Source organism: Rhinolophus sinicus, chromosome 9 (genome assembly GCF_057876585.1).
Source record: "Rhinolophus sinicus isolate RSI-liver-muscle chromosome 9, RSI-T2T, whole genome shotgun sequence".
In the NCBI taxonomy this organism is placed as follows: domain Eukaryota; kingdom Metazoa; phylum Chordata; class Mammalia; order Chiroptera; family Rhinolophidae; genus Rhinolophus; species Rhinolophus sinicus.
In genome coordinates, this window is record NC_142509.1 from 35,555,041 (window position 1) to 35,580,000 (window position 24,960).

General features: G+C 42.5%; 1 protein-coding gene across 8 annotated transcripts in view; it reads left to right on the forward strand.

Moving 5' to 3' along the window:
- Positions 1-376: 376 nt before the first annotated feature.
- Positions 377-24,960, forward strand: part of CFAP251 (cilia and flagella associated protein 251) — a 54,349-nt gene continuing 29,765 nt past the window's right edge. The window contains exons 1-11 of one of the 8 annotated variants that reach the window (XM_088801037.1): positions 377-758; positions 1,713-2,086; positions 2,737-3,105; positions 9,089-9,229; positions 10,307-10,416; positions 13,214-13,325; positions 13,566-13,646; positions 17,647-17,724; positions 19,627-19,677; positions 22,476-22,690; positions 24,607-24,801. In XM_088801037.1, the coding sequence (XP_088657163.1) occupies positions 1,733-2,086; positions 2,737-3,105; positions 9,089-9,229; positions 10,307-10,416; positions 13,214-13,325; positions 13,566-13,646; positions 17,647-17,724; positions 19,627-19,677; positions 22,476-22,690; positions 24,607-24,801 (1,706 nt within the window). In that variant the 5' untranslated portion in view covers positions 377-758; positions 1,713-1,732. The remainder of the gene's footprint in view (positions 759-1,712; positions 2,087-2,736; positions 3,106-9,088; positions 9,230-10,306; positions 10,417-13,213; positions 13,326-13,565; positions 13,647-17,646; positions 17,725-19,626; positions 19,678-22,475; positions 22,691-24,606; positions 24,802-24,960) is intronic. The other 7 variants (XM_074321491.2, XM_074321489.2, XM_074321492.2 and 4 more) reach the window with 7 other exon arrangements.

The following is a 24,960-nucleotide window of genomic DNA, read 5'->3' on the forward strand; positions in this document are numbered from 1 at the left end:
CATACCCATTCTCTTAAACCAATAGCAGCAGTCTTCTGCATCAGTGCCTTTGGCTGGTTTCCTGCCGGTCTCCCTCCCTTTGGAAACCACAGGATGGCCAGTGTGCCCTCTTCTGCGAAGGTCAGTTTGAGGTAGAATGATCCTAATAGCCAAACTGGTTTTGCAGAAACGTTTTGTGATAAGTACAGCAAGATAATGTAACCTATATAATACTTCATCCCAGCTAGCTAAAATTCGCTGCACAACATGTAGTGCCCCGGTGAGAAGGTGTGGACAGATGTGTGCAGCATGTATGAGACCCGGAAATTTTGCTTGCTTTTGGCAAAGAGAATTTTATCAAAACGGTTCATACTTCTTCACTTAATCTTGTTAAGACTTCAGAAAGTCAAAATTGCTAGTATTGGCCACTGGAGCTTCTCAGGGGATGTCGCGCTTGGTTTAAAGTGGGTGGAAAGAAAGAGAAGGGTGAGATCAGGAAAGCCAATTTCGCCGCCAGAGTAGCCGCGGCGCCTCTCCCTTGCGGACCAGCAGGGGGCGCGCCGGCCCCGCTCGCTGCTGCTCTCTGGGCACGTGACTTCCGTCCAGTCCAGTCTCCGCTTTACGGTTTGTCGCCCGCAGCGGCAGCGGTTACCATGGGGACGGGCTTGGGTGGCAACCGTAACTAGGGAGTCCCTCGAAGAGAGCGGCAGCAGCTGGAGGCGGAGGGGTCCAGGCCGCAGAACGACCCTGACCTATAAGGACCTGGGTGGGCGCGCTCTGTGAGTTAGGGGCAAAGATCACGGGGTCCGGGAGGGGTGCCCAGCAAAGCCGGGACCTGGTGCCTCCCGGGGGCCGCTTACTCCAGCCGGGCAGTCGGGGCCTGGGGCGGCCCCAGGGAGACCTGAGCTGGAGCAAAGGGCGCTGCCTGGTCTTTGTGCGCTGCGCCGACCCGCACACCTGCCGCCGCTCCCCTAAAGCCCCTGCATCACGATTCACCGGCAAAGTTTGGCAGTCGGAGGAGGCTCCGTGCTAGCGGCTCTAGACTTGAAATCAGTTTTTGAGGTGGAAGAACTGAGTGTCAGAGAGATCTGCTTCTTCCTAGTTGTGTCATCTTGAAAAAGTCACTTCAACTCTCAGAGCCTCAAATTAAGTTTGCTTAAGGAATAAATAAGAGAATATGTTAAAAGGCTTTTAAACTTTTTAAACAATTGCTACCATTTCTCAAGCACTATACTGCAACGGTGTTGAGTATTTTACATCTGTCATCTCAAAATTTCAGGTTATCATTTCTATTTTGCCTGTGAGCAAATTTAGACTCTGAGGACTAAAGTGACTTGCCCAGCGTCACAGAGCAGGTGAGCAGTGGACCTGGGATGCTAGGAGAGGCTGATTGCAAAGTCCAAGCTTTTAACCACTAAGCCACATTGCTTCTTCCCTTAGTCCAGTTAGAATCGTCGCTACTACCTGGGTTATACATTTTGCTGCCTGTGGGAATAGGAATATATTTTAAATAATTAAAGGGCTCTAAAGTTATTCCTAGAAAGATGAGAGGCCCTGGGATCAATTATGTTTTCAAGATTTGAGACAGGCTTTCTCAGGAGGATGACACTCTTTGTATTCCCGTGGAAAGGAACCAGAGGTGGTATTGCACAATTCATTGATAGGTTAATGCACCAAGGAATCAAAATGGGAAACAGAGGGCCCTGCTGACTATTATGGTCAAATTTCTCTAGAGGAAACTCAACAGAGAAGAATGTCAGATGCAGAGGAAAACCCCCTAGGAGAAACAGAAGAAGATGGAGAAACAGAAATGGAAGAAGAAGAAGATCCAAATTATTATGCAGAGGTAGAAAGTGTGCAACAGGAATCAAAAGAAGATGACACAGTAGCATGGAGAGACTCTCAGGAGGAGGGGGAGGAGAAAGAGACGAAGGAGGAGCCTGTCAGAGAAGAAACAGTGGAAAGGGCTGGAGCAGCACAGGAGGAAGTGGCTGCAGAAGTCCAAGAAGAAACCACAGTGAAGCCCCAAGACGTCACCGAAACCGTGGTCAGTTTGGAGAGACTTACGTTGACTGATCCCCAGTCAGTCATGTCAGAAACTTCTCCAGTAAGTAGTAATTGTCGTTCATTCATTCATAATCATTAATTGAGTGCTTACTATATGCCAGGCTACGGGGATACAAAACCAAATAAGATGCAGTTCGTTCTCTTAAGGAGCTCTAGGGTGTGCGGGGAGGCAGACCCATAACCGAACATTATAAAACAATATGCTAAGAGCAGAGATTGAGAGATGCATTGGAGATATTTTCAGAAAAGGACAACTTAACTCAGCTTGGAGGATGGTCAGGGAAAGCTTCCGGGTGGAGGTATGTACCAGAGCTGGCTTAAAGGGCTGGTGGGGATTAACTGGTGTGTGCTTGCCTTAGAACAGTCAATGCGATAATAGTAATGTAAGCTTCCTAGAGACTCTCCCTGACCCAAGGAAAAGTGCCACTCTGTCACTGGTCAGTCGTTTGGAGCCCACCAGTGACACTTAGAGGAATGATTTTACTATTGTGGGTCTGCTGCTAGTTGGCCAAGAATAAACCTGACATGCCCATGATTCATGTTATTTAAGTACAAAATGTCCCAGGCTCCTTTTTAAAACACTTCATAATTCCAGTCAGAGGCTAACTGGCAGATTAGGAAAAGATAGGAGAGAATGTAGCAGCATGTACTGTATTTGGAATCACAATCTCCTTTTATTTCTTTTTTAAGAAAACCCATGGTGGTGGTGAGTCAAAACATTCATTACTGTCAGAGCTGTCAAGCAGCCTGAGCTCACAATTAGAATTGCTTGATTTGGAGCTACCCAGTTCTAAGGAACAGCAGATGAGTTCCGAATCGCAGTCCTCCGGCGAGCTCGGGGACGACACTGACCATGTGCCCCAAGATGAACTGGGACAAGAAAGGAGAGACTTGGAACCAGAAAAGGGGGAAACGAGACAAGAAAAAAGAGTATCCTACTTACCTGAGGAAAAAAAGGAAGGCCAGCCCGAAGCCGACATCCCAAAGGACTCACTGGTGTCTACCACCACCGAGGACATTTTGTTTCAAAAGGCTGAGAGCGCCAGCGTGTGCCCCTTGGTGAGTGGAACATGCTTTTGTATTTCCCCCAGCGCTTTGAGAGTATTGTGAAATGGGAATTTTGTGCATATGGGGAAAAATACCACCAAAAAGAGCCTTTTTAAACTAATAATAATAGACTTGTGTCTTTTAAAGTTCCGTTAAGAGCTCTGCCTGGACACAGGTGACAATACAGGCATGAGCGCTGCATCTGGGTCCGATGTGTTGCTCAGCAGGCAGGAAATGCCGGATGTAGTTTGTGGGTTGCACAGGGTGCTGTTTTTTGTGGGAGACTCAAAATCCATCTCTCCCTCTCCCTCCCCTCCCCTCCTCGCATTCTGTTTCTCTCTCTCATTATAATACGCTTCCTCCATTCCACCAATTCCTTCCCTTTCCCTCCTCACCTCTTCTGCCTTAACTGGCTTGATACCTTTACAGGCTCCCAAAACCCTTATTCGCTCCTAAAACTATCCATTCCCAGATGGACCAGAAAGTGAAAGGTATGGAAAAGTGAAGCCGCTGAGAAAAGCACCAGGCAGTCCAGAGGCATCTGCCTTTGCTGCCACTGACAATATTCTAGGAGGCACCATCTGCGAGGAGTAAAAATATTATCATTTACCCAGGAAAGGAAGAGGAGGCTTCCCCCCCTTCTTCCTCCATCTGCTATTTGCTGAAGATTGTTTCCTAGGATTCATCTCCTTTTTTGTCTCCTTTTTTCCCTGTAGATTGGTGCTTTTGGAAGATCTGGATGTGACTGACTGTATATAAATTACTTAGTGTCGTTCCTAATACATACTGAGCGCTGGATGATGTTAACTAGATAGTGGTGATGTTAATGGGAAAATGCCTACTGGGAAGTGCAAAGCAGGTAGATTTGGCTACTCTGAGCAGTGAAGTTACAGGTGAAAGCTTGCAATTGCTCAGCCCGAAAGAAAGAGTCGTTGAGTGTTAGAGCCCGCGAAGACTTTGTCTTGAGTAGCCAGCTAACAAGAAATCCTGGACTATCACTAATGAGAGCAAATGATCTTTGTGTCAAGGCCCCAGTTATCTGGACTTGACAAAAGCCGCTGCCCAGGTTTGGGTCCCCTGTTAGCCTTGCACTCACTGCAGAACCCAAACTTTCCTAGACTGTCTCCTTTTGCAAATGTGTGTAGCTCTTTGGATACACCTTTCTGTTCCCTTTCCTTTGCCTGTATTGTTTTTCTTTCTGTTAAAATTAATGTGTTATTTATAAAAAATTAAAGGCAAAGATTTCTCTTCATGCACTACCACCCCCACCCTAGTCCCTTTCTCTGTGCATATACAAATGTGTTATCTGTGTGCTCGTGTGCACACACACCCCACACATTTAGTTTAGTTTTTTACCAGTGAGATATTATGCATTTCTGCAAAATATTTTCCCACTCAATATGTCTTGGAGGAGCCACTTCCTCATTTTATCTTTTTTTTTTTTAAGAGCCATGGTTTTTTTTTTTAGGTTTTTTTTTTTTTTTTAAATTGGGGAATATTGGGGAACAGTGTGTTTCTCCAGGTCCCATCAGCTCCAAGTCATTGTCCTTCAATCTAGTTGTGGAGGGCGCAGCTCAGCTCCAAGTCCAGTTGCCATTTTCAATCTTTAGTTGCAGGGGGCGCAGCTCACCATTCCATGTGGGAATTAATTGAACTGGCAACCTTGTTGTTGAGCGCTCGCGCTCTAAGCAATTGAGCCATCCAGCCGCGCCTCCAGAAGCTCAGCGACAGCCCATTGTCTTCAATCTAGTTGTGAAGGGTGCAGCTCATATGGCCCATGTGGGAATCGAACCAGCAACCCTGTTGTTCAGAGCTCGAGCTGTAACCAACTGAGCCATCCGGCCACCCCACTTCCTCATTTTAAATTCAGTGGTTTCCCTTATTGATGGCCATTTGTGTTGCTTCAAATTTCTTGTTCTTGGGCCGGCCCCGTGGCTCAGGCGGTTAGAGCTCCATGCTTCTAATTCCGAAGGCTGCCGGTTCAATTCCCACATGTGCCAGTGGGCTCTCAACCACAAGGTTGCCAGTTCAACTCCTCGAGTCCCACAAGAGATGGTGGGCTCCGCCCCTGCAACTAAGATTGAACACGGCACCTTGAGCTGAGCTGCCTCAGAGCTCCCAGATGGCTCAGTTGGTTGGAGCGTGTCCTCTCAACCACAAGATTACCGGTTCGACTCCCGCAAGGGATGGTGGGCTGCGCCCCCTGCAACTAGAAACGGCAACTGGACCTGGAGCTGAGCTACACTCTCCACAATTAAGACTGAAAGGACAACAACTTAACTTGGAAAAAAGGCCTGGAAGTACACACTGTTCCCCAGTAAAGTCCTGTTCCCCTTCCCCAATAAAATCTTAAAAAAAAAAAAAAATTTCTTGTTCTCACCAAAGATGCTTCAGTGAGTGTGGTCCTCCATCTCTGTTTGTGTCTGCAGCATCCTACTTTTCCTTTGGGGTCCCCTGCCTTATCCCAAACATCTGTAATAACTCACAGTGCTCATGGTAAATAAGCAGAAGCGTTGATACCATCTTCAGCTAAGAAATAAGATATCACACGAGGTCTGACAATTAAATTTGCGAACTTGTTGCACCGATGTTGCTACCCTTTTTTGACCCCAGAGGGATTATTCATTATGAATTTGTACCAATTGGACAAATAGTTAACCAAGTTTACTATTTGGAAGTGCTGAAAATGCTGCGTGAAAAAGTTAGACGACTTTTCGCCATCAATTCATGGCTCTTGCATCATGACGTTGCACCAGCTCACACGGCATTGTCTGTGAGGGAGGTTTTAGCCACTAACAAATAACTATCAGAACTCCCTCCCTACTCACCTGATCTGGCCCCCAATGACTTTTTTCTTTACCCGGAGATAAAGGAAATACTGAAAGGAAGACATTTTGATGACATTTTCAGGACATCAAGGGTAATATGACGACTGCTCTGATGGCCATTCCAGAAAGAGTTCCAAAATTGCTTTGAAGGGTGGACCAGGCGCTGGCGTCAGTGCACAGCTTCCCAAGGGGAGGACTTCGAAGGTGACCGTAGTGACATTCAGCAGTGGGGTATGTAGCACTTTTTCTAGGATGAGTTCGCGAACTTAATTGTCCAACCTTGTACATTTATGAGAAGAAATCGTATGACCATCAGATATAGTGAAATCTGCTTTTGATGACAAAGTTCTGTGTTCACCACGTTTTAGAAAAAGATTGATGTAAGAGGTGGCTTGCTCCATGGTCACTCACCGTGGATGTTAAAACGGGTGCAAAATGCAGTGACTGACACTGTACGATTTCAGTTCATGTGGTGGAACTTGAGGAAAGAAGTTCTGTTACGACTGAGGGAAGTCAGCCCAGTGTTGACCTTGGAAGAGTTGTTTTACCTGGAGACGGGAGTCGAGTTAGGAATGTTTTCTTTTTATAACTAACTTGTTAAATGGCGAAATAAATTTCCAGGATGGATAAAATGCTTTTAGGATTAGCAACTTTCCAAAAGAACAATCTCATTTGAAGAAATTGACTTTCAGGAACCAGCTGTATATTAAATAGTTCTGTTCCTAGAAGTTGCCGCTTGAGACAATTCAGATTCCATAATTCTACCACTCACACCCACACAGTAAAAGACCTACATGCAAATACAAATCATATTTATATTTATCTGAGCAGATGGAAACAGGAGAGAATGGGAAACGAAGGATGTAGGAGAAAATGGCCACATTGCCCTCCATCTTTGTCTTGGGAGAAATACATGGTATTTCCCTTTAACCTTATGAGTATTGTTCAGAGGAAACTCACCAGGATTTCGTTTCTATACTTCAATGTAACTCACTGGTTTTTAGTAACTGATCATTTAGCCATCACTTTAAGCACCGCCACATTTGGTTAATTGGCATCAGTTGATTTTTAAACTAGACTTTACTTTTTTGAGCAGTTTTAGGCTTATAGAAAAGTTGAACGAAAGTACTGAGAGTTCCCATATATTCCCTTGTGCGTCCTCTACCCCGACTTTCCCCTTCTTTTAATATCTTGCATTAGTGTGAGTCATTTGTTATAGTTGAGCCGAAATGCACACATTATTATTGACTGCAATCCATAGTCTGTCTGCCTTAGGGGCCCCTCTTGGTGTTGTACCTTCACTGGTCTCTGACAAACGTGTAATGGCATGTATCCAGCAGGGTAGTATCATACGGAACAGTGTCACTGCCTAAAACCCCTTGTGCTCCTCGTCTTCATCCCTCCCTCACCCCACGCTTCCCAGCCCCTGGTACCTGCTGATCTTTGTACTGTGTCCATAGTTGTGCCTTTTCCAGAATGTTATGTAGTTGGAATCAATACAGTATGTAGCCATGTCAGGCTGGCTTCTTTCGCTTAGCAATATGCATGTGAGGTTTCTCCATGTCTTTTCATGGCTCGCTAACTCATTTCTTTTTATTGCTGAATAATATTCCATTACATGAAGGTACCACTGTGTGTTTATCAGTAATTTTTGTAAAAGACTTTGAACCCCAAAATGTACATAAATTAACTGCTATTGATGAAAAGCAGTCGTCAGATTTATAGTACCTATAATTTTTCACTTCATAAAACTTTTATTTTGGATTTAGCCCTAGTCATATGGAATTCTTAATCCCGCTAAGGGAATTTTGTCTCATTACGCTTTATCCTTCTAGGGAAAATGGTGTGTAAGGACCAAACACCCAGGCTGAAGAATTGTCTTTCTTATAAAGTTACTTAGTGGCTTTATAATAACTTGTCCATTCTACGTACTTTCACGGAGTAAGTGGAATTTCACAACATCAGGTGTTCATACGTGTCTGGTACTGAGCTGGGTGTAGGTCCTGGGAAGTGGAGGAATAGTAGCTTGTTTCTATTTATTGAAGATTTTGTTTTATTTTTTAATGGAGATGTCATTCATATACCAGAAACTTCCCCCCCTTTGATTTTTTAAAAATTGTGATAAAATACACAACATAAAATTTACCATCTTAACTATTTTTAAGTGTAGTTCAGTAGAGTTAAATCCGTTCACATTGTCGTGCAACAGGTCCTCAGAACTCATCTTGCAAAACTGAAACTCTATAACCATTAGACAGCTCCCCATTCCACCACCCCAGTCCAGTCCCTGGCAGCCGCCTGCTTTCTGTCTCTCTGAATTTGACTACCTAGGTACCTCATATGAGTGGAGTCATACAGTATTGGTCCTTTTGTGACTGGTTTATGTCACTTACATAACATCGTCAGTGTTCATGCATGTTGTAGCATGTATCAGAATGGCCTTCCTTTGGAAGGCTGAATAATACCTTTTGTCTCTCCACTCATCTGCTGATGGACACTTGGGTTGCTTCTACCTTTTGGCCACCGTGAAATCCGCTGCTATGAACATGGGTGTGCAGATATCTCTTTTGAGACCTTGCTTACAGTTTTTTTGGGTGTATGCCCAGAGGTATCATTGCTGGATCATATGGTAATTCTATTTTCAGTTTTTTGAGGCACTTTCATACTGTTTTTCATAGCAGCTGCACCATTCCCACCAAGAATGCACAAGGGTTTCAATTTCTCCACATCCTCCTAAAATTTACCCTTTTATCATGTACTGTTCATTGGTTTTTAGCACAGTCACAAGGTTTTGCAACCGTTGCTACCATCTAATTCCAGAACATTTGCATCACCCCCAAAAGAAACCTAGTACTCATTAGCAGTCACTCCCATCTCTGCGTCCCCCAGCCCCTGGCAACCACCCATCTATGGGTTTGTCTTTTCTGGACATTTCATACAGACGGGATCATACAACGAGTGGTCCTTTGTGTCTGGCTCCTTTCGCTTAGCAACCTGCTTTCAAAGGTCATCCATGCTGCTGCGGACTTTCTGAAAGTGATTTCTTTCTCTTCATTGGACTGGCGACCCAAACCCGCGCTCTGAGAACTCATGCCAGGAGCACCCGGTGTCGTAGCTCTGGCTGGGCACACTGTAATGTCCCTGCTCATCTTCCCTTTGCCTTCCAGACCATGACGTGGTCATTCGGATGGAACAGTTCTCTTCCTGTTTACTATATTCGAGACGCCAACCAGAGAGTTCTTCTGTATGCCAGTGCGCATACTGCGGTCATCTACGACGTTTTCAAGAACAGTCAGCACCATCTGCAGGTACGTGGGCTTTTCGAGGTCGTCTTTACGTAGCTCAAATACAGCATTTGGTTTTTTCGTCCCAGGGCTGACTGTCATGTTTTCCTACCTCTCTTCTGAGCCATAGCAAATCCTGTCTTCAGAAACTTGTTTTATTGTTCCTTGTCTCCCTGATTCTAATCCAGCACGGTAGTGTCATATGGAATAGTGTCGCTGCCTAAAAATTCCCTGTGCCCCACCTCTTCATCCCTCCCTTCCCCCACCCACCCCCAGCAGTTGATTTTTACTTTTATATAGGTTGGTGCAAAAGTAATTGCAGTTTAAAAGGTTAAAAATAATTGCCTAAACCGCAGTTGCTTTTGCACCAACCTAATAGTGACCAGAATTTGAAACATCTGTATTTTTTACGTTTCTTAGGTTAGATCGGTGGGCAGAGCATAAGAGAGTGCTGTGTATGCTGGGACCTGGAGGATGAGAGTGAGCAAACCAGAGACAGTTTGGGGGATGAGCATTCTAGAGAGCTCCAGTCTTCAGCCTTGTGTGTGAGGCCCAGTGGGGCTGGTGCAGAGTGAGCGAGGGGAGACCAGGAAGGAGGAAACAGGGTCGCCTACTTCCCGGCAGGGAGTGCTACCATCTTGTGTGTGTTTCCAGAAGATTTCTCTGTTCTGTAGGAAAAGGATCCGAGTGAAAGCAGGGAGATGAGTGAAGAGGCTTTCTCTCCAGAGCTGTTCAGTGACCTGACGTGAACACTGTTTTAGGGAGATGAGGCTGGCAGGGAGGTTCAAGGGGACTGAGGAGGGAGGGGAACCCAGACATTTATTTTCCCCGTGGGCTCAGTCGTGTACAGACATAGACCGCTAAGAAGCCTCTGTTCTTGTGGGGAGGGTAGCTTATCCTTCAGGTGTTTTGAGGGAGAGAAAGTTTGAAAACCACTCGCTGTGGAGAAACCCCAGGCAAGGCTGGTGGGAGTGGAATTTTCAGCCAGATGAGCCTGCAAAGGGGCTCAGTTCTCTGTTTGAGGCCCCAGCCTCTCCTGCTGGTGCCAGGGCGGGGGCCACATCCTTGACGTTTCAAAGCATTTTCTCTCCATTGCTGTAGGGCCATCCTAATGTGATCTCCTGTTTCTGCATCAGCGAAGACAGACGGTGGATTGCCACGGCCGACAAAGGGCCCAACTGCCTGATAATTATATGGGACTCCTTCACAGGGTAGGCTCGGTGCAGTCACTTTCCCCCCCCCCTATTTTTTGTAGAATATCTGCTGCTGTGACCAGTCAAACATTTTGAGCATGACTTTTTTTCATACGCAAAAATCTGATTAGTTGCTCCCCTGCTGACCACCTTTCAGGGGCTGCCCATTGCCACCTCAGCCTGTGTTTCAGGGAGCATGCACCTTCCATCATAGCTGTTTGAATATTTTCCCCAGAAAGCACAATTCTCTGTCTGCACGCCTAGCCGTCATCCATAGCTGGACCGTTTTCAGCTGCAAGTAATGGAATGTCCAGCTGACATACCAGCGGAAGTTATCATCTCTTGCAACAGATAGTTGGAAGGCAGGGAGGGTGGGTCCCTCAGCTGTGCCTCTTCTCTGGAGCTCCCCTTCCCGAGGCCTAGCCATTCCCCTTATAAATAGTGTTCATCCTTTGCTTTTTTCTGGTTTATAAAGCTGTCTTCCCAACTAGACTGGGAACAACTTGAGGGCAGCGATGGTTTTTTCTTTTTTTTTTTTTTTAGTGGCAAAGTAAAGCCTATCTGTGGTTAATGATTCAAACAATATGTCAACATGAGTTTTGTGATACCGCAAATGATGACTTGGGGACCCAGAAAGGATTATTTGATTTTAGGATTAATATTCACTTTATTAAAGTGACAAATAAAAACCATAGTCTTCCTTGAGCGTTTTGTTCAACTTATAAAACTTATTCTATTTATAAATCCAGCATATTTTTGCAATCTCCTTTAAGGGGGCTTTAATCAATGTTTGGCTCCAGTCACAAATTTGGTTATTAATGCCTCTTAAACATTTTAAACGGCATTTAGAAATTGAACATACTTGGTTTCCTCTTTAAGTTCTTTAGTAGTCTGATTAAAAAATAAATCCTTCACCGGTTCTTAAGTAATTCTTGTAAATCTAATAAATTAGACAGAAGTATGGCAAATCTTCAGTTCTCTTAAGCATTCTAATATTGTTTATAAACCTAATACGATTTGAATTTAAAATCACAAGTCTAAATCAACTATGTACATACTTTAAATTAGAATCACAAATCTAATCTGTTAGAGGCTCTGATATGTTAAATTCTCATAAACATCACCCATTCCTATAAAAAATGAACAATTTCTCAGATCACAAATATCTTACTAGTGTAGGGCTGACTGATTTCATCTTCTCTATATTTAATTCTAAATATCCCCAGGGATAAGGACATCATTATGTCATTCCTAACAGGTTTAGGACTGTCTTCCCCAGTGAATATTTGGGGCGGCCACTCAGTGATGAAGTTTCTCAAGTGACAGAGACCTAGACAGGCCCTCAGCTAGGACACAGACCCGGTTCTAGCCAAGTGGGACACTCATGTGGTATATTGCGGCCTGTTCATATTCGCTGTAACAAGGGCTCCGTAATGGAAAAAATGGGGTGCTAATAACCCCATTAAGTCTTCCTGCCATCCACTCTTCATTTCTGATGGAAGTCAGGGACCCCCCCCTTCCCCCAACGTTACAGCTTACTTCCATCATTGCTTCAGTTGTTTCTTGCATTTCTTTGGCTCTCTTAGAGGTTTAAATATCATTTAATTAAATTCCGCATGTGTCAAGACTCTGTCTGCATCTTACACTTCTAAAGTCTTGCTAGTGACACAGTACAGACGTTTATAAGTTAAAAAAATGAAAATCCCTCACTCAAACCCCTTCTCCAGAGTCACCATTGTTTAGTTTGGAGTCCGTTCCCCCAGACTATCTTCTATACCTGCACACACACACACATACACACACACACACACACACACACGCACACACACACGCTATGTATACTGTTTTGCAATTTGCTTTTTTCACAAAATTTTGGTCACTTTCCCCAATATACCCTATTCTTTTTGAAGGTGGTACAGTTGTTCGTTATGTGGTTACATCATAATATTTTTTAACAATTCCCACGTTGATGGATATCTGTGTTGTTTCCAGATTTTTGCTATTAAAGCAGAGCTACAATGAACACGAATGACATTTATCTCGGTGTACTTTTGCTATTCTCTAGCAACAGTGTAGACGTGGAATTGTTAGGTCATAGGATATGTGCCTTTAAAATGTTGATAGATACGGCAGCTAAATTGCTGTCTAGAGAGCTTGTGCTTCTTTACAGCCCCACTTATGTAGGAGAACGCCCGTTTTCCTGAGAGCTAGGATGCTGACCTCGGCATCTTTTGTCATATTTTCATCCTGCATGTCTGACGCAGAATCGGCACTCAGTAACGAAGGAGAGACTAGAGCCCATGAAGAGAGAAAATGGCATGTTTGCATGCTGCCCTGAGTTCGTTTCTTTTAGTTATTGACGTAAAATTTACATAACAAAATTAACCATTTTAAAGTGAACAATTCAGTGGCATTTAGCACAGCCACAAGGTTGTGTAACCACTATGTCTCTCTAGTTCCAAAACATTGTCGTCACCCACAAAGGAAACCTAATACCCCTCAACAGTCACACCCCTCCCCTCCCCCGGCCCCTGGAAAACAACACTCTGCTTTCTGTCTCTACGGATTCGCCTGTTCTGGATATTTGATATTAGTGGAATCATACAACACGTGGCCTTTCATGACCTGCTTTTTTTCACACAGCACGGAGTTTGCAAGGCTCATCCCCGTTGCAGCACCCGGCATACTTCCATCCTTTTTACGGCTAACATTCCATTGTGTGAATAGACCACGTTTTGTTTATCCACAGTTGTGATGTTTTTGAAGTGGGTCCCTCTTGGCAAATGCTCGTCCCCACCCCGGTTTTGTTTTGCAGCATTCCTGTACACACAATGTTTGACAGCTGCCCGGAGGGTAACGGTATCAGGGCCATAGCCATCTCCCGGGACGCCAAGTATCTGGCAACCATCTCCGATGCTGAAATCCAGGTACAGGGTCCTTTGGGGTAGCCTCAGTGGGCTGGCCATCCTGCCACGAGTGTCCCCGGGAGCAGCTCTGCTCAGGCCATGTGGCATCTGTGGTGATGCTCTCAGTAGATGGCTGGACTCCAGGGCATGTTGTTGGGCGCTCCCTGCTTGTGGCTTAGCTCACGGTGCTGTGCTGAGTCAGCGGAAGTCACAGGGTTATGACAAGTAACCTCTCATTCTCCTGTCCGCTCTCACCCACAGAAAGTTAGCATCTGGAGGTGGACCTTAGCAGTGGAAACACCGGCATGTACTCTGGACCTTCCCAAAGAGTACGGTTTTCAGGTGAGTTCCGTTTAAGCCTGTAAAAATCGAAAGCCAGGCCAAAGCTACTTTTTGTTTCAGGGAAGTTTGGTGCAGTAGAGCTTTTTAAAAAACACTTTCATATCCATGATGTCGGTTTATTTTTGAGGATCATAACTAATTTTTTGAGCACTTAAGCTGTGTACCAGATTCTGCTAAGTTCTTTACATACAGTATCTCACACTAAGCCATGCAAACCTGCTGGGAAGGACATATTATTGTTTAGCCATAGCTGTGGGACACTGTGGCTAAATAGTTTGTCTAGAGTCACCCGGCTGGCAGGCTTCATTATTCTAGCAACGTGCTCTTAACTGCACTTAACATAGGGAAGTTACTATTCTGAGTGTGTGTGAGGTGCTTGCAAGGACACCCAGAAAGTTTAGGCTGCTGTTCTACATTGTCTCATTCACCCTCGCATCCTTCACTCATCATAGATTTATTGAGTACCTACTATGTGCCAGACACTGTGGTGAGTACGTACGTGGCTCTTGGAAACGGGAACCCAAACTGAGAAGGTCTGGGTGATTCTTAAGGTACATATCATCACACAGCTTCATGCCCATCCGCTCTCCTTCTTTCCAGCATTCCTTTTGCTTCCTGAAAAAAATAAAATGTCCTCCTCACAGCTACTCTAAGGCAGTAGCCACCAGCCCTTCGTGGCCCACTATTTAGATTGGATTTTTTTATTGCTGTAAAGAACGTCCTTTTGATAGAGACGATTTTGATAGAGATTGCATTGAATCTACAGATCTCTTTGGGTAGTGTTGTCAGCTTAGCAGTACTGTCTTCCAGTCCACAGGTCAGGAAGTCTTTCCATTTATTTATGTCGTCTTTAATTTCCCTCAGCAGTGTTTCATAGTTTCCAGTGTACAAACCTTTCACCTCACATTTATTCCTAAGTATCTTTTTTTTTTTAAATTCTAAGTAGAATTGTTTTCTTAATTTCCTTCTCCGATTGTTCATTGCTAGTGTATAGACATGCAAGTGATGTTTGTCTACTACTTTTGTGTCCTGCAACTTTGCTGAATACATGTGGCTATTTGAATTTAAGTTGATTGAAATGAACTACTACTCCAAAGTCACTTCCTCACTTTCACTGGTCACATTCCGAGTACTCATTAACCACATGGCTCGCGGCTACTGTTTTTGACAACACAGACCAGGACATCTCCATCATCACGGAAAGTGGTGTTGGCCAGCGAGGCAAAAGCACCCCCGACCCTGGGTGAACTGTGCCATCATCTTTCTCTGTGCCTACCCCCAGCGGGCTGAAGGGGGCTGCAGAGAACCCCACAACCGAGCTGATTCATTTCACGTGGAATTAAGTCATACATTTGAAGAGAGCACTCAGTACTGCCGTGTTCTAGTAGGCTGTCTTTTTTTTCATTTCCTGAGGCAATGGTTTCACACCTTCTCTTCACACCTCCCGGGGCCCTTCCTCTCACTCTCAGCTGATGACCTCTGTCATGTTTCATTGAGAAAATGGAAGCCATCAGATACAAACACTGGCCTATTCTCACTCCCAATCCTACAACCTACTTTCAGGCTCACCTGGTCTTCTCTTTTCCCCTCTAATTGCAACGCAGGGCCAATGCACGGCATCCCTCCCCTGTCACCTAACCCCAGGTCCTCTCCTGACGCTCCCAACGTCTCCCTCTACCCGATGGTTATGCCCATCAGCAAAGCAACAGGCTTTAGCATCGCTGATCTTAGAGAACTCCGTTGACCGCCACATCTCCTTCCAGCTTTTGCCCTCTGCCCCTCTTCATAGTAAAACTACTCAGACGAGCAGTCTGCTTTCTCTTCTTCCCCATTTCTCATTTACTTTTTCTTTTGCAAGAATTATTAGATCTCTTTATATTTTTATTGTTAAGTAAGGCACACATGCAAAACTTGTACATTTTAAAGAAGACAAAATCTACTTGTGTGCTTGACACTGGATCACTAAACAGAATGCTACCTGAACCCTAGCAGCCCCTTTCCCCTTCTCCAATCTCTTTCCCAACCTTGCGCCCTAAAGTTAACTACTGTCCCAAATTTTGTGTTACACATTCCCTGGCATTTGTTCCTATTTTTTCTCCGGCGTTATATGTATTCTGCAATACTACCTTACTTAGTTTTACCTGTTTTGGGTCTTTATATAGTTGGAATCAAACTGTTGCTTCATTTGCTCAGCGTTGTTTCTGAGATTCATCCATGGTGATTTTGAGCTATAATTCACTCACTTTCATTCTGAAATTTTTCGTTGTTTGAGTGCTATACCTGGAAGATATTATTCCATTGTCTTCAGACTGGCGTCATTTCTGTTGAGAAGTCAATTATCAATCTTATTCCCTTTTTTGAAACTTATGTGTCTTTTCTTCCACCTCTGGCTGCTTTCAAGGTTTTCTTTTGGTTTTCAGCAGTTTTTTTGATGATGTATCTGTGTGTACGGGTATGTTGTTGATTTTTTTTTTTTAAACTCATCCTTTGGGGTTTTTTGAACTTGGGATGTCATGTCTTTCCTCCAGTTTTGGAAAATTCTCAGCCATTGTCTCTTGAAACGTTACTTCTGCCACATTCTTCCTTTCTTCTTTTTTTGGGACTACAATTACATGTAAGTTAGACCTTTTCATCTTGTCCCGTAGGTCTTTTATTCTCTTTTTTGTATTCTCTATTTAGTGTCGTCATGCTTCAGTTTGGATATTTTCTCCTATAATTTATCTTCCTTTTCTACTAACTAATCATTTATTTGGCTGTATTTAATTTTCTGTTAAACCATTATTTTGGGTTTTTTAAATCATTTTTTTTCAGGTCTAGAATTTCCATTTGATTCTTTTTTTTTTTTAATCTGCTGAGATTATCCATCTTCTATTTCTTACACATATTAATGGCACTTATTTTTAAGACTGTGCAATAAATCCCATATCTGGATCTCCTATGGGTCTCTTTCTGTTGATTGCTTCCCCCCCTTGGTTTTCAGCCATTTGGATATGTCTCTTTCATATGCCTGGTTATTTTCCATTGAATGCCCAATGTTCTGCTTTAAAAAGTATAGTAGTAATAATTTGAGGCTCAGGATGATAACTTCCTCCAAGGTAGGACTGACTTCCGCTTCTTACAGGCATTTGGCAAAGCGGTCACCTAATCTAGAGATTGAAGTGATCCAAGGCTGATTTTCGGTCTTTGTGAGGTGTCATCTGTGCTCATGCTTTCAGCAGTTCTTCCCCTCACCCAGGCCTTTGTGCTGTCCTGATCTACATTCTCAGCATTGGCACTGAGGGTTTACATTCCTGAAGAGAGACACCACGCAGTAGGGAAGGCTTGGGAGACGGGATAGGAGTGGCAGGAATAGAACTTAAAAAACATTTCTCTACCCTACCTCTCAACGCTGCCTCCTGCAGCCCTTCACCTCAGGCTGCAGCCACCCACCTCCCGTACACATGCCATTTCAAGACACGCTGTCAAGTCTCCCCAGGGATTTCTCACTTGTTGTTGCTATTATTGTTTAGTTTCTGCATTTCGTGTTTTTTTCACTTCTGTAGTTTCTGCAGGGTTGATTTTGGGGGAAGGGAACCAGGCAACCCATGCTATTCACCATCTTGGCAGGAATCAGAATTTCCTTCCAATATTTTGCATTTTTTCCAAGTTACCTTGTGGCCCTGTCAAATTTAGAAGTTGGACAGCAATTTTTGTTCAAAAGGACACAGAATAAGATTATCAGTGAATACTGGTTTTTACTTTTGCTTGTTCCAGTTTATAGATGATGAATTATAATAAGTGAGACTACATAAGAAAGGGAACACATTGAGACCATTAATTTTAACATTCAGTATTTAAATTATATTTCTATTGCTCCCAAAATGCTATGCGTTTTCTATTTTATATTCCTACTCAGTTATTTATTTTAATAAAAATATTATTTAATTTTAACATTCAGCTTAATCAGAGAGCAACAGAAAATTGATTAAAGTGTAATATATTTCCATACTTTATATTTCAGAACTACCTTACTTTTAATCCAACAAATAATAAAGAATTGGTGAGCAATAGTAAAACACAGGCAATATATTATTTGTGGGTAAGTAGAAATATTTTGATTTGTTTTACATGTATAGACAAGTATATGTTCATTCTTTGAGTACAGATGTTTTGGTAATGTAACAATATAGTATCTACTCAGGAAGCAATAAATATATATTAAAATGTTTGATTTAATTATAGTATTATTTTAGTCCCATTGGAAATTAGCATATTAAATCAGAAGCAGATAATTTAAATTTCATTTAATTTTTTTAAGTAATGAGACAAATTTTTTTGAATATATTTAACAGTCTAAACTATAGGTTTATTTGAGATGGTGGACTTTATTCCCTTTAGAAAAGAATTAGCAAACGGATCAGCAAATATATATACTGATATAGGGCAAAATCATGAAATTAAGAAAAACACAAAAATTAGGCATAAAATTACCATATGACCCAGCAATTCCTAGGTACAGTATACACCTGAAAGAATTGAAGATGGGCATTCAAACAAACGCTTGCTTACACACAAATATTCATAACAGCAGCATTATTCACAATAACCAAGAAGTAGAAATGAACCAAATATCTGTCAGCTAATGAATGGATAAACAAAATGTGGTCTGTCCACACAATGGGATATTATTTAGCCATTAAAAGGAATGAAGTTCTGACAACATGGATGAACCTTGACGACATTATGCTGAGTGAAAGAAGCCGGATGCAAAAGGCCACATATTAGAAGATTCCATTGATATGAACTATCCAGAGTAGGTAAATCCATAGAGACAAGCAGCATGGCGGTTGGCAGGAGCTGGGGGAAGGGTATGAGGCAGGACTGCTCAGTGGATAGGGGCTTCCTTTTGGGGTGATAAAAGTGCCCTGGAATTAAATAAAGTGATGGCTGCACAGCATTGTTAACGTACTAAATGCCACTGAATTATACACTTTAAAATGGTTAATGGTTAATTTTATGTTATGTGAATTTTACCTCAATAAAAAAATTAGAAACAAAAACACATTGATTGGCTGATTTTCAGTAACAATCATTACTTCAGGTTTTTATGATAGCTTTAAAGCCTTATAAATGAAGAATTCAAATTTGCATTAACTACCATTTAAAGTCACAATCATTTCATCTTTTCTTGGGGCAGAGTAGTAGTCCATGATGGAATACTACGCTGCCCCAAGAAAAGATGAAATACTGCCATTTGTGACAATGTGGATGGATCTTGAGATTATTATGCTAACTGAAATAAGTCAGAAAGAAAAAGTCGAGAACTCTATGAATTCACTCTTATATAAGATATAAAACTGAAAGCAACAAAGGAACAAAACAAAGAAAGAAAAAAAGAAAAGCTCATAGACACAGAGAACAGTTTAATGGTTACCAGAGAGTAAGGGGAGAGGGGGATGGTAAACAAAAGGGTGAAGGGGGTCAAATATATGGTGATGGAAGGAGAACTGACTCTGGGTAGTGAGCACACAATGTGATATATAAATAATATATTAGAGAAATGCACACTTGCAACCTATGTAATTTTACTAACCATTGTTACCCCAGTGAATTAAAAAAAAAAATCAGGAACCATAAAAAAAGTAGTTAAATTAAACGAAGTGTTAATCCAAGACCCATCATTAAACCCTAAAAAAAAAACCCAAAGCAAAAGAAACTCACAAGAAGTACAAAGGGGAAATTATGCCTGCTGTTATAAAAAAAATTAAAAAAAAAGGAAAAAGTCACAATCATCTGTGCCATTATTTTATGCATTTGCTTTTTTCTCCCAATGTTTTCAGATGTTTCTGGAAGCAGCAGGTTCTCTTACCTGTAGAAATTGCAAAGCTCTGACCCTGTTTAGAAGCATTTATTTTGATTTTGTTATGTAGTTCTTTTGGAAACCAGGTCTTTTTTCAGTAGTGATTTTTTTTTTGTTTTTTTTTTTGTTTTTACTTACCAGTATGAAGAGGGAGATATCCTTACTCACAGTGCCCCACTTTTAACAGAAAAAGTGAGTAGTCCTGTTGCTTTCTCACACATCTGATTTTGTGGAGAATAAATGGGTATGTGTAAGTTTAGTCACTTTGGGCTACTCTTTGTCTGTCTTGGCTTCAAGCCACTGGCAAATGGTTTGAAAATTTTAGTTGGGTCCTTGACCATACTGAATTTGCCAACTGAAAGTAATGGAAGTACTGTTAAAAATAAAACGTTATAGAAAAGAAAGTTTACCACCCTAAGAAAATAGCCAAAAAAGTGATGGTATATGACAAAGAAGGAAAGGTAATTAGGAGCGAGGCAAGTAGTTGAACATGGGAGGATCCTTTTTAAGCTGCTCGGTTTTCAGAGTAATAGAAAATGATGCTGGGTATTTAGGTGTTTAAGAGCCAGGTGTTGGAGGAAGCATTTTATCTTGCCTGCTTACTTCAAGCAATTGCATCTGAGGAGGAACTGGAGTCCTGTCTCCTGCAGCATTTCCTGCATTTGATACCCTGGTAATCTGCTCGCAGTGAGAACCTTACGATTTTTCGGCTTGCTGTCTTCACTGCTGGTATGACTTACAGAAGTTTTTTTCTTTTTTTTTCTGAGGAACTGCCAGACTGTTTTCCACAGTAGCTGCACCATTTTATCCCTCCAGCAGTGTGTAAAGATTACAGTTTCTCCACCCCCTCTCCAACACTTGTTGTCTTTTTTTTTTTTTAATTTTATTGGGGAATATTGGGGGACAGTGTGTTTCTCCAGGGCCCATCAGCTCCAAGTCATTGTTCTTCAATCTAGTTGTGGAGGGCGCAGCTCACTGGCCCATGTGGGAATCCAACTGGCAACACTGCTATCCAGAGCTCGTGCTCTAACCAACTGAGCTATCCGGCCATCCCCAGAAATTTACCGTGTTTCCCCGAAAATCAGACCTAGCCGGGCCATCAGCTCTAATGCATTTTTTGGAGCAAAAATTAATATAAGACCCGTTCTTATATTATATTAAAATAAGACCAGGTCTTATAGTACATTAAAATAAGACCTGGTCTTATATTAAAAAAAGACCCAGTCTTATATTAAAATAAGACTGGGTCTTATATTAATTTTTGCTCCAAAAGACGCATTAGAGCTGATGGTCCGGCTAGGTCTGATTTTCGGGGAAACACCGTATTTTTTAAGCGGGCATGCCAAAAGAAAAGGAAAAGATGAGACAGATGGACACAGGGAAGAGTATTCTGTCCACCAGCTCTGTTTTTCATAAATCAAAGTATCAACAAATAAATACAATCAGTTCTAGTTATTTGTGGCACTTACGTTCCATAACGTCTCTGCAGACCTGAATTAGCAAATACTGAATGAATTGCTTCTAGAAGAAATACAGGAAAGGGTTCCTGCCAGCCTGTGGCCGCAGCATTTTCATCAACCGACAGACACACAACCTTGCTTTGTGTATGTTTCTGTTAAAGGCACCACTTAATGTCTAACGTTGGCTCATTAGCATTGGACTCACAGCCAAGAGCACTAGAACTCATACCCGAATGACACTTACCTAACATAGGTACAGGCACACCTCGTTTTGTTGTGCTTCACTTTACAGATATTTTTTTCCAAGCTGAAGGCAAGACCCTCCACCAATAAAAAAAGACTGACTCGCTTTATCACGGTGGCCTGGAACAAGCCCGCAGTATCTCCGAGGTCTGCCTGTATATAATATAATATAGTATAAGACCGGATCTTATACTTCTCTGAAAGGCACATCACAAACTTCTTGGACTTAGAAACTCGAGACACAGCGTTTCAGTACCATGTTTGGGGGCCCATTTAAACACCAAAATCACCAACAAAAAGCACAAAAACAAACAGACCATGGAAAGGACACTTGTTTCTAGTTTGGGAACTGAAACAAGAAGGCAGAGTGTTGCCTCGGTTAACCTCAGCTGGGAACGTCACATTTTCACCACTCTCCACATGCACACGTCTGCAAATGAAAGTGCCCTGAGGAATGATTTGAGGTTACAAGTTTAGCAAGTGTGTAAACTCACAAGTACAGAATCCACAAGTCATGAGATGGACTGCAGTTTGAAATAATAAAAATGCCTCGTATTGAAAGAGTGCTGCCCTTAGAAAGAACGTGAGGCCCTTGCTTGACCAATTGTTATTTTACTGACCTTCTTATATTCAGGTCAGAAGAGGTAAACCCTGGCAGACTTACTTCATCATATGACAGCCTGTGGAGGTTTATTCATTCATTCATTTGCCAACATTCACTGAAGGGCTTCACTCACTGCTTTGGGCTCTTTCTATACTTCATCTCTAAAACGTCGAAGAGATGGCCCAGTGCCTGATTTTATGTGGCACAAATTTAATAAGGAGTCAGACGAGGGGCATTTCTATATACGGTACTTAATTTCGAATGATGAGAAAATAATTTGTGATCACAAGGAGACTGGGAGAATTATTTTGTGGTACCTTACAGCTGCAGCAAGCCTTTGCTCACGATGGGCATTAGGTTCTTTATTGGCCTCGGAGAAGTTGAGCAGGTATAAACAGTGACCACTCTTTCCTTTGCTTTCAGCAAGCAGTTTAGTGAACACAAGACACAACCCTTCCCTTACCCTTAGCAAACCTTTTCTTTCTTCTTTTTTTTTTTTTTTTTTTTTTTTTTTTACTTTATCTTTTTTCTACTATATGTCAGGGTAATATTATAAAACGTGTGTCAGGGCGGCCGGATGGCTCAGTTGGTTAGAGCCCGAGCTCTTAACAATAAGGTTGCTTAAATGCTTTGTTTTGTATTCACTACCATTGGTAACTTGTAACCTGTCTTTTGAAATGCAGACATTCAACAAGCTCGTGGGAAAGTTTAGCCAGTCCGTCTTTCATTTGAATTTAACCCAAATGCTCTCCGCAACAATGGAAGGGAAGCTGGTCGTCTGGGATGTAGACCGCCCACCGCCAAGTGCGCCCACCTCTGTGGGCCTTCCCTACATCAGACCCTGTAAACTGGTTCATTTGCAGAAAGAGAGTATCACTGTGCTTACTACAGTTGATAGGTAATCAACTTAATTAAAAAGTAGCTATAGATGGTTATAAAAATATTTTAAAACCCTTTGAGTGTATACCTGTATTTTGTATATGCATAGAATATTTCCAGGGATATTAGCTGGGAACGTTGGTTGCCTCTGAGGAAAAGAACTGAGAACTAGGATCAAGGATGGGGTGGATTTACTTCTTTTTATAGTCTCATTTGTGCTAATTGGTTTGCTTTTTTTTTTTTTAAATCATAGTCATGTATTACTTTTTAAAAATCCCTTTGTGTTTGTAAAACAAAAAGTAACCAAATTTTCTGTACTCAATAGGCTTATTTTGCACCTTAAATTTTACATACTTTAATAGCGTGACTGGCTATATTGTTTATTCCAATTATAAAATAGCATTCACCCATTATGAAAAGGTGAAATATGACAGAACTTTATAAAGTTCACTAACTGTGATTTTGAGAGGCTGTGGGGGCTCGGACATGATCATTAAAAGCCTTAGACTCAGACAGAAAGGGGTTCACATTCCAGATGCATCCCTTTCTTGCTGAGAGACTTTGGGCAAGGAACTGAACTTTGCTGAGCCTTCAGTTTTCTCTCTGTAAAATGGGCATGACAATAGCATCTACCTCAGAGAGATTTTATGAGGATTTGGTGAGACACGTAAAATTCTTAGCACACCGCCTGGCACAGGGGAGCTCTAGGTGAAATAGGCATTATTAGTGTGGTAGAGAAGCTCCCAAAATTGATGGAGAAAGTTCCTGAAAGACCAGGACCCTCCCTGCCTGTATGGTTGACGTCACTGTGCCACCTGCATTCCAAAAGCCCGTTTCCTTTCCTTTTCCTTTCTTTGAAGACAGGGAACAGTGAGGCCCTGGCATGGCTTTACTAAGAGAGATGCAAATTGTCATTCTCACTCAGTGGTGCAAAAAGACAGTAGTAGAATTGCAATTGATGATGCAACCATCTGTGAATTAGTTGGGGGTTAGGACCCAGTGAAGATCAGGCTTCGCTTCCCTCTCTCCATGTTAAACGAAACCCGACCAGGACCAGGCTGCCCATGAAGAGCAAGGTCTCTGAAAACACTTGCCTGTTTTGCCATTTCTGTCCAGCAGAGGGCAGTGAAAGACGTTTCAGCCAATTACTCTGCCCGCCTGCCTTGCTTATTAATCAGAAACCTCATTTAATCACTTTGCATATGTAAGAGGAAATTCATCCCCCAATTTCCCCCGTGATTAGAATTATGTCAGAGGCTTAAAAAAAGCAAGCCCATTTGGGATGGATCTGAGGACTGGAAATAAAAGCCGTTTTGTCACGCGGCACTGCCTTTGGCTGTGATGACTGGACAGGGTTTTATGACCCCTTGAACAGCAGCGCCTTCCTGTAAAGTGGCTTGTATCCCATTGGCAGCTTGTGTGACTTCGGAGGGCTGGTAGATGGTCTCTGTTATCATCTGTACTCTCATGGCGGAGCGTGTAAATCACTGCCCACCGCCATTGCACGTGGCTGATGGCGGAGGACAGGGACGGATCGAGCTGAGAGCGCTGACTTTGCCGGGAGATACGCCTGGATCCCTGCAGAGTCTATCCACGTGATGCAGGCGCAAGTATATCCCATGCAATGTTTGGGACATATTTATACCAAAAGATTGCACATTGTTTATCTGAAATTCAAATTTGACTGGGCATCCTGCATTTTTGTTGGCTAAATCTGGCAACCCCAGGCCTCCAACGAATTTCGGTAGCTTCTCTAGCTTCTCGGAGCCTTAGTTTCTGAGATGTGAAAGGGATAATAGTAAAACCAGGCTCACAGGGCAGTATTACATGAAGTTTTGACAACACCCGGAATCCAGAGCCTCACATATAATTTGGTGTTCAATGAATAGTACTTACTACTATTATTTAACAAACTGATGCTATTCTCCATTTCAGCTATATTGTCACAGGGGATGCAAAGGGTCACATTAAGTTCTATGACCACACCCTGTCCATTATTCACTGGTACAGCCACTTCAAACTCAGCTCTATAAGATCTCTGTCCTTTTCAAAGACCCCGGCCACCCCTCCTACCGAAAACTCAAACTATCCTCCAGACTGCACTTTGAAAGGTGACCCTTTCGTTATAAGGTAAGTTGTTAAGGATTGCTCAAAAAATGACTGATGTCTTCTTTTAGTTTGCATGCAGGGGAATGCTTACCTTGTTCCTGGGATGTGACATATAGAGAACGGCCTTCCTAGTCAGTCCTTTACCTGACTTGCAGACAGGCCCCCTGCGCTGATTATAAT